We start from the raw sequence: 10,030 nt of genomic DNA on the forward strand, positions 1-10,030 counted from the left end.
CAATTATCGATTTATTCCATTTTGATCATTATGCTCCAAACTTTACAAGGACTGACCGTCCCGCTCACCGCTTCCTAATACACACAAAGCCAGCAGGCCAGTGACCTTCCCATTCATACTTGATGACAGCCACGCCCACATCGACACACCCACCACCCAGGTGTCAAAGCCGCTACTCCTGTCGTATCAATAATTACTTATTTCATTCATATGGCTCTTTCAGAGCCTCAGTGAAAACTTGTTTATTATTATTAACTGTTTGATGAAATAAACACTGATAGAAAAGCGATTTTTTTACTGCATGTTTATGTCTGTTAAGGCTAAGATGGAGCGGCACTGAAAGCCCTTTAAACCATTCAGACTACTAACACAACAGAGACACAATTAAAACTGTCAGATGATTTATTACCCGCGATAATAACTCAGAAATAGTCCAAATAGTTTGGATGTATTTTTTTTTCTTTCGTACTTACGGAACGTTTCTGTTTATATCGTAGGTTTGTGGTGCCTTTCTATACTAAAGAAAAAGATATAAAATGTCAGATATTTCACAAGGAGATATTAACATACATGGAAAAACCTCACATAGCCTTATATTAAAGCATAAAGTACGGCGCCCACCGTAAGAAGGGTTTACAGTATTCAATTATGCCGCATAACTGATCAGTAGATTATTGTGAGGGAACGCAAAAGAGGAAAAAATTCCCATGTCCCCTGGAGGGCTCCGTAGAAAGGCAGCAGCAGCACCCTCTGCTGCACAAAAAGCGCCATACTTTCTTCATTTTATGACTGATGTGAAGCCTATTAAATGACCTAAACAAGACCTGAAAGTGGGTCCAGTTTCACTCGATGGCCAACATGTTGAAACTATGGCAAATATTAAATACTTTGAGTCATTCCTGGAGCTCAATTTTGCTGAAAACACTGACTATATTTTTAAGACATATGTTCCCAGACTCTACATTTTAGGAGGACTTGGTGATCTTGGTGTGGTTGCGTACAAGACAAAAAGTTGAGAGCATTTTAACTTTTCATCTCCCCAGCTGGTATGGTCACATGAGCTGCAAAACCATCACAAACACAGTCAAGTTGAAAGACACCAAATTTGTCTAATTTGAAGAAGGTGGGGAAGAGTGATTCTTCCGTGATGAAGGATGTCTGAACCTCTTCTCACATTGGTCACAGCTATAGGTCTTTTCTCCAGCGTGAATGTATTGATGAGCTCTCAGAGTCGAGACCTTCCTGAAATGTTTCAGACACGTGTCTGAAACAGCTGTGTTGTTTCTGCCGCCTCTGTGCGGACTCATCCCGCTGTCCGTCACTGGGGCCGTCTGTGGCTTTACCATCATGTCCGCCAAGGTTCGTCCAGGTTCGACCCCAAGGAGAGAAATCAGGACAGAGAAACAGACATAAATATAAAGTACAAAGTTTTGAAAATTTGTAGTTGAATTGGTTTCAAAGAGGCCCGGAGAAACAGGACAAAGATGAAAGACACATCTCCCAGTTTGGTTTAATCAAGGACAAAAGCATATATTTGCCTTAAGCTTTGGTAGACCAATATGAATGTTATTGTAAGCTATAATGAATTAATAAGCTTAGTCCAATTATCCCACCAATATTTCATTAATGAAAGTACTTTTATGAGTCTGTTAAAACACAAGTCTAGTCTCAGCTTTGAAAGTTTACACTTGTATGGTTGGAAAGTGCCTCCCAGAGGGAGATGGGTACACTGTACCTGAGCTCATATTCTCCTTCTGTCAAGACTATGGGTTTTGGGTTGGGATTTACTTTTTTTGTGTATTTCTGTTCAGTTATGTTCTAGTTCACTTTAGTTTAGCCCTGCATGGTCATTCTAGTTTTATTATTTGATGTTACTTATTTTGGTTAGATTTCTCTTGTTCTCGTTTTCCTCATTTCAGTCCCTCATAGTGTTTCTAGTTATGTTTATCTCTTAGCTATTTCGTTACTCTACGCCTAGTTATTATTTAGTGTCAACGTCTACTTGTGTTCTTCCTTAGTGTTTGTAGTCAGGTTTATTTCTTTGTCTATTATTTCACAATCAGTGTAGAGAAAAAACAAGACTACTCACTTGTTTAGAGTCTGGTGCCCATTTCCAGCAGTCATCAAGTAAGAGGTGGTATACACTCTAGACTAGAGAGGTCCTTGGTCACACACGCTCAACTCAAAACCCACCTCACCTCCAATGATTTGTATGAACCATTTCAGTCTGGTTTCCATTCACAGCACAGAAACACCTGCTAAAAGTCAGCAGTGATCTCCTCCTCCTCTTAGACCTCACCACAGCCTTTGACGTCATCAACTACACCATTCTTCTCTCGCTGCTCGAATACTCTCTCAACATCACAACATCAGCCACTGCCCTTTCCTGCAGGAAAGGGTTACAGATAGGACTGTAGCCCTTTCCTGGCTACAATCCTATCTGACAAACAGGCAAACAATTCATCATCATCAATAACGAAACCTCCTCCACTGCTCTTATATCACGAGGCGTCCCCCAGGGTTCGGAGTTTGGCCCACTCTTTTTCATCCTGTACATTCTCTCCCTCAGTTACATCATATGTATCTGCCATGATCTCCATGTCCTCTGTGATGCAGACAACGTCCAGCTCCACCAAATCCATCACGATTGCAACTCACTCCACCTTGACCAGCTCATTGATATAAAACTACACATACACTCAAACGTCCTTAAACTCAACTGTGATAAATCAAACATCCTCATCATCGACCCAACAATCCCTAAGCCAAACCACCAACTTCAGTTTTACCATTGACAATTCCTCCACTTGCATACACAACCTTGGAGTCATCTTCGACAGTAACATCTCCTTTGAACATCAATACAACCATAACACAAGAACTCACTTCTTTCATTTAAAACCATATTTTTAGACTCTGCCCATTGATTCCCTTCTCGGTTGCTGAAATTCCCATCCATTCTTTCATCACCTCCAGACTTAACTACTGTAACAGCATTCTTTATGGCTCTTCGTCCAAAGTCGTCAACAAGTTCCAGCTCATATAAAACTCCCGCCCCTGTGACCGCATCACCCGAGGTCTGCAGACGCTCCGTTGGCTCCAATGCACTCATTTCAAAGTCCAACTGTGTCAACGTCCAGCCCGAATACAAGACTACAAAAACAAAAAAGTAGCACTTTGTTTCCCACAAATTTTGACAACTAACCTCTTCCGGTGATGTTATTGCATTGCTAACACAACCACATCTTCAGTTTGGAGTCTCCTCTGCAAACTGAAGTTTCTCCATTTCAGTTCTGTGTGACACAAACACACACCATTTATAACATGTAAAGTAGATGTGATTTGAAGTTATTTGTGACAACAGTTTTAGATGCAGTTGAGACCAGATATTTACTATCACTGCATAAGAGACAATCTTATTTCTCCCTGTCTGACTTTAAAACGGTCATAATGTCCTGCTTTAGGAACGGGAGGACCAAAATTATTTACCGTACCTTTCCCAGATGCCAAAGTATGAGCAGGATCATTTCTTGGAGATTTTTCCTTCACCTTCTTAAAATTTAAGGCAACAATGCATTAAAACAGATTGTATTTTAACAGTAATCAAGATAAAACAAGAGAATCATGAAATGGAGGGTTTTTTTCTGTTCTTGTGCACAATAGCACATTTAAATTTTACATAATTTTTTTTATCAGAATCAGAATTCAACACAATAAAATTTCAAAAAAATTGCACTATAGCAAATTTAAATCTTACATAATGTTATACATATCATCAACTTCCTAAATAAGTGGTCTAAGTCATACATTGAAAAGCGAGTTATTATATGTCAATATGAATTATTACAAGTATACGTGATAAACAAATAAGCCATTACTTAGTCTCTGTGCCGATTTAAAGGTTGTGTTTATCAAAACATTTACATTTGCCAAATGCTCTTATGATTACCATGGCAACAATGTTTAAAAAAGTCTATAGTTCCATAAACATTCAACTCTCAATTTTTTAAAAAAGAAGAAAACTTTCAATATGGTTTCCATGGAGATTGGTTGCTTTGATGATTTAGCTCTTACAGTAATGAGTTTTAACAGATGTAAAATGTAAACCGATGCATGTTTTACATTCTGTGCTGTAAAAGTCACTTCTTTCTCGACAAGCTGCCACCGACAGTCAAGTCCCTGAGAATAACTGAGCTGTCATCTCCATCTGAGTTCACGCTCAGATTCATTCTACTGTTATGTCATGAGTCTGGGTACCGAGTTTGGTTTTGTTTCTGTTATGGTTCAGTAAGTGGTAAGAACCTGTAAGAACAAGATTGGTTCTGCACGCGCCTACCGGGTTTACAGGACTGTTAAAAATCTTTGGAGGTTTAACTTTTGAGTCTCTCTGTTGCACAAAAGAATAAAGACATGAATGCAGCTCTAGGTCTAGTATCATGGCAGAATTGTGTTTTAAAAATAGGGAGCTGAATGCTTATGAAACTGTAAACATTTGAACATGGTTACCATGGAAATCATAACAGCTTCTGTCAAATGTAAATATTTTGAAAAGGATAACCTTTATGTCTGCAGAGGTTGCTCAACAAACCAGTAAGTTTATTTATCACATATACTTGTAATAATTCATATTAATGTATAACTCACTTTTCAATACTGTCAACTTCCTAAAATAATGGTCTATAGGTATATACAATTGTTTAAAGTTTTAATTTGCTCTTGTCCACAAGAGCAGAAAAATCCCTCTTTCATGATTCTCTTGATCTTGATTACTGTTAAAAATTGTAAAGATTCACAATGCATCTGCTTTAACGTGTTGTTATTTTACTTTATGCAAACTTGTAATTTTATGAAAGTCATGGAAAAATCTGTTGCTCATACTTTAGCCTTCAAGGAATATAGATAGTTTTGGTACTCCTAACTGGCTTAAAGGAGGAAGTTAAAGGTTTAAAAAAAAAAGGAAGCCAAACAGAGAAATAAGTTTGTTTCTCATGAAATGAATCTAAATATCTGGTTTCAACTGCATCTGAAACTCTTGTCTCTGCTATGCAAATAACTTCAAATCACATCTATTTCACATTATAAATGGTGTGTGTTTGTGTTGCACAGGACCAGTTTGGAGAGGAGATTGGTGTTGGCAACTCAATGGCATCACTGGAAGAGGTTAGTTATTAAAATATGAGTGGTACTTTTTTGTATTTGTAGTCTTGTATTCATCCTTTGCATCTAGATCAGTTAATCACTCGAGGCGCCATGGAGAATAGTTTTCCCAAATTGTTTTAACAGTTTTGGCGTCTACTTGTCTGTGAACATAACGCATTTAATCGGGGCTCATAGATTGTGGTATTTACAAAAGTTTGAAACAGCTAGCTTAGAAACCAACCCATACCTCTTCCCTCCTGATGTGCTGATCAAATTGCTGATCAAAAGACGAGATGCTAACTATTTTGTTTTCGTATACGTTAGGCTGCCTGACGGTGGAGCATTTTCTCCATGCTTAGACTCGTACCTTCACCCTGGATAAAAAATTGATGGCATCTTTCTAATCATACTTATGAAGTATATTAATGTTTGTCTTCTTACTTTGTGAAAAGTGTTTCGCTGTAAATCTGCAATTACAACAAGAGCTCTTGTGACTGATGACTGCTATCCAATGAGTCTACTAGTTACTGTCTATTTCTTCATCCTTCTGATTTACTTCCTTAGAACCAAACCAGTATGAACCCAGGAGGTGAACATGTTGATAAAACCACAGATGGTCCCAGTGATGGGCAGCAGGATCAGCCAACACAGAGGCGGCGGAAACAATACAGCTCTGACATTCGTCTGAAACAATTCAGAAAGACCTCAACTCTGAGAGCTCATCAACGTACTCATGCTGGAAAAAAGCCTTATAGGTGTGACCAATATGTGAAGAGATTCAAAACTTCTGCAGGACTGAAGATTCATCGGTATACCCACACTAGAGAAAACCTTGCCCTAACAATGTACGTAAATATCTGTCTACAACTGCATCGGAAACTGTTGTCACTGCTGTGCAAATAACATAAAGTCACATCTACTTTATATGTTATAAATGGTGTATGCTTGTTTGATGCAGATCTAAAGTGGAGAAACTACAGTTGGAAGAGAATACTGGCGTTGGCGAAGCAACGACGTCACTAGAAGAGGTTAGTTATTAAAAAATGTGGTAAACTGAGTACTGCTCAGTTTTCCTGTCCAGAGGTATTTCTTCATTGAGTTTGCATGTTCTCTCTGTTCATGCCTGAGTTTTTCCTTGGATACTGACTTCAGTTCAGAACCATGACATCTATGTTAACTGGACTCTCTGAATTGATGAGAGACATAATTACAGATAGCTGGGCTGTTTTCTTGAAGACGTTTCACTTCTCGTTCAAAAAGCTGTTTCAGTTCTGAATCTTATCGGAAGTATCAGGCTTATAAGTTGTAATGAGAAACCATCACATTGATTATAGAGAATGAAGATATAGGCAATCTTTCGAAATGATCCCACCACTTGTGGGAAGAGTAAATGAGGTTAGGTATAGAGCGCCCAGCTCTCTCTGGGAGACACAATTGTACAGTGGTTTCAATTATAAATTTTCCAAGGTAAGACTTGATTCATGCTTTAACATAAAAAACACATAAAGGGAGAGACAATAATTAAATATTGGTGAGATAAATGGACTAAACTTAATTTATTATAGCTTACAACATACATATTGGTCTACTGAAGAGACTTTAATGTCTTTAATATTTGTACAAAGTCTTTGTACTCTATAGTTACTGTCCATTTCTGCATCCTTCTGATTTACTTCCTTAGAACCAAACAAGTATGAACCCAGGCAAACAAGATTATAAACCCTCAGATGGTCCTAGTGAGGGACAACAGGATCAACCAACACAGAGGTGGCAGAAACAACACAGCTGTGACACGTGTCTGAAACATTTCAGGAAGATCTCGACACTGAGAGCGCATCAGCGAATCCACACTGGAGAAAAGCCTTATCTTTGTTCTGATTGTGAGAAGAGATTCAGATGTGCTAAAAGATTGAAGGTTCATCGACGTACCCACACTGGAGAAAAGCCTTATCTTTGTTCCCAGTGTGAAAAGAGATTCAGATGTGCTAAAAGTTTGAAGGTTCATCAGCCCATCCACACAGGAGAAAAGCCTCATCTTTGTACCTATTGTGAGAAGAGATTCAAATATTCTACAGGATTGAGGGTTCATCGGCGCATCCACACAGGAGAAAAACCTCATCTTTGTACCTATTGTGAGAAAAGATTCAGATGTACTAAGAGATTGAAGGTTCATCGGCGCATCCACACAGGAGAAAAACCTCATCTTTGTACCCATTGTGAGAAGAGATTCAGATGTGCTAAAAGATTGAAGGTTCATCGGCGCATCCACACTGGAGAAAAACCTTATCTTTGTACCCATTGTGAGAAGAGATTCAGATGTGCTAAAAGATTGAAGGTTCATCAGCGCAGCCACACAGGAGAAAAGCCTTATCTTTGTTCCCTGTGTGAGAAGAGATTCAGATGTGCTAAAAGACTGAAGGTTCATCAGCGCAGCCACACAGGAGAAAGCCTTATATTTGTGGCTAATGTGAGAAAAGATTCAGAAATTCTGCAAGACTGAGGCTTCATTGCTGTGTCCATGTGGGAAAGAATACCTAATCCACACAAGAGAACATTTGTCACAATAATATTAACAAGCATTCAAAATCAATTGTTATGTTGTCTCATTTTTTGCAGTAAAAACACACAGCTATTATACAAAGTCATCCTGTAAGCATCTCAGTCAATAGCGTAGAAGCTAACAAGCTGTTCACAAAACCATTTCCAGATACGTTTAAGCATTAAGTAGAAAATCTTACCTAATTGGAGCACAAATCCAAATTAATGTATGTGTGCGTGTGTGTGTGTGTGTGTGCGTGTGTGTGTGTGTGTGTGTGTGTGTGTGTGTGTGTGTGTGTGTGTGTGTGTGTGTGCGGGTGGAGGTCAAGGGGCTAGCTTCCCTTCAAGATTCAAAAGATGGCAAGTGGGGAAGACAGTGGCAATACATGAAGGTGAAGAGATTTAATGTGAATTTTAGGGACACTGGAACCGTGCTCTGTCCTGAAGTGTTGTTTGCATAAAACTATTAAAAGCATGGAAAATTATAGAGTTCACACTCCAATAAATTAGGCTTACAAGAAGCTGCGATCTTAGTGAAATATGTATTTTTATATACAATGAAAAGTGAAAGTGCTCTGCGTGATCATTAAGAGGTAGTGTTGTGAAATTCTTAGTCTGAATTTACATGGCAAAAATGTCTAGGAAGACAAAATTACATGATGTTACCTGTAAAATTTGTGGTGACACGGTTTATAAAATGCCTACATGCACCTAATATTTCAAACACTTAACATCTCACTTTCAGTCGCTAGAAAACTGAAGAGTGAAACAGTCTGGGAGGTGGTGGCTTCCGAAGATCAGGTGTTCAGATCAATCAGTTAAGTTTATTTGTATAACACATTTCAGCAACTGGTCAGTTCAACGCATTTTACACAATGAAACCACAAAAATACAGTCATCTCATACAAGCAATTCAGTGATTTATAAATTAACAATATTTTAAAGACTATTTTCTTCAAAAATAGTCAGTGTAAGGACATTAGAACTGAGGGGATGTGCTTTATTTTCCTGGTCTAAGTGAGAATGCAAACAGCTGGATCGGATCAAAAACGTGTTGCAGCTGCATCACAAACAATGCAAACAACTCAACAAATGGACCTGAAAAATGCTGCAACTGTAATGAAGGAGAAGCAAAACTGGGGAAATGCTGCAAATGGCAAAACAACAAACAAACATAAAAACAGCTGACATTAAATGCTGCAAACTTTTTCTACAAAACATAAGTCCTCCAAACCACTAGGAGGAGTCTGGAGTAGGTAACAGTGCCTACATAAATATGCTGCTTTCCACAAATATTGCAAAAAGACTGATTGTTTGAAAATGACATAGCACACTTTTTCTTCTTTCTTCTTGACATCCCATTAAATCATGACATCCCGTCTTGATTGTAGACTGACTATGATCTTTTCTGAATGACTGGTCCTCTAAGATTTGTGGTCCTCTCCCCCCAGTGGGGCTGAGCACTTCCTTTTTGTTTGCAACATTTTATACTTTTACTGTTTGCCGCGTTTTCCCCCTTGCTCCTATTTCCTGTGGTTCCAGCAATTTTGTTTGCATTTGTTTTGTTGATTGTTGGTTTTTGCTTCTAGGTTCTGTGACTGCAGTCTTATTTTGTTTGCAGCATTTTTCAGTTTCACTTCTTTTTTGTGTTTGTGCGTTTTGAAGTTCGCACCATTCATATGTTTGCAGTGCATTTTGACGTTTCCTGAGCGTTTACACCGGTTGGCCACTGTAAAAAAATAAAATTAAAAAAAAAGAAGGAATAATAGCACCATCTTATGGACAAAAAGCTTACTGCACCTGGTATTCCCAGATGCTCTCAGTGTGCGAATCGCAGACTGGCTCCCCCCTGAATTTGTTACATGCTTGATTTAATAAGATTTTTATTCGTCTCTGACTTTACAATATATTTTAATGGAAAATCATGGATCTCTTTCTATTAGCTTCCAGGTGATGTGACCAAAGAACTTCACTTTCTGAATATTTGGATTCATTTCCTTCTTTGTGTTAACATTTCATTGAAAAAGAATCAGTTATTTCCAGTAGCTTTTAATGTGGATAAATTACTAATGAGACAAGTCCATTTTTAATTAAATCAAGTTGTTTACAAAGGACATGTGGGGCTTAAATAAACACACAATGTCTTGATATTATTGAATAGAACAGTCATTTGATATCACTCAGATGTATTTCCTTTTCCTTCATGTGCAGTTTCAAAGGAGACTCCAGATATATTTTCTAATTCAAATTCAAATATGCTTCCATACTTTCCATATTGGATTATTTTAAATTCACTATTTCAGTTGAAGGAGTTAGAAGAAATCACATACTTATGAGAAAATCCTAATAGTGG

The 10,030-nt window shown here is 38.1% G+C and overlaps 1 protein-coding gene across 1 annotated transcript; it reads left to right on the forward strand.

Moving 5' to 3' along the window:
* The first annotated feature begins 5,707 nt into the window (after window positions 1-5,707).
* On the forward strand, window positions 5,708-7,868 carry LOC116710458 (gastrula zinc finger protein xLCGF3.1-like). Its single transcript, XM_032549491.1, has 3 exons — window positions 5,708-5,984; window positions 6,098-6,167; window positions 6,821-7,868. Exons 1-3 carry the CDS (start codon window positions 5,716-5,718, stop codon window positions 7,637-7,639), a joined length of 1,158 nt encoding a protein of 385 aa, XP_032405382.1. The 5' UTR covers window positions 5,708-5,715; the 3' UTR covers window positions 7,640-7,868.
* The last annotated feature ends 2,162 nt before the right edge of the window (window positions 7,869-10,030 follow it).

Source organism: Xiphophorus hellerii, chromosome 2 (assembly GCF_003331165.1).
Source record: "Xiphophorus hellerii strain 12219 chromosome 2, Xiphophorus_hellerii-4.1, whole genome shotgun sequence".
Lineage (NCBI taxonomy): Eukaryota > Metazoa > Chordata > Actinopteri > Cyprinodontiformes > Poeciliidae > Xiphophorus > Xiphophorus hellerii.

Excerpts from the sequence above, each read along its gene's own strand:
- LOC116710458 (XM_032549491.1), top strand. The coding sequence starts at position 5,716 with ATGAACCCAGGAGGTGAACATGTTGATAAAACCACAGATGGTCCCAGT. Across the intron at positions 5,985-6,097 it reads GAAAACCTTGCCCTAACAAT|ATCTAAAGTGGAGAAACTAC; the intron begins GTACGTAAATAT and ends TGTTTGATGCAG. Across the intron at positions 6,168-6,820 it reads CAACGACGTCACTAGAAGAG|AACCAAACAAGTATGAACCC; the intron begins GTTAGTTATTAA and ends TTACTTCCTTAG.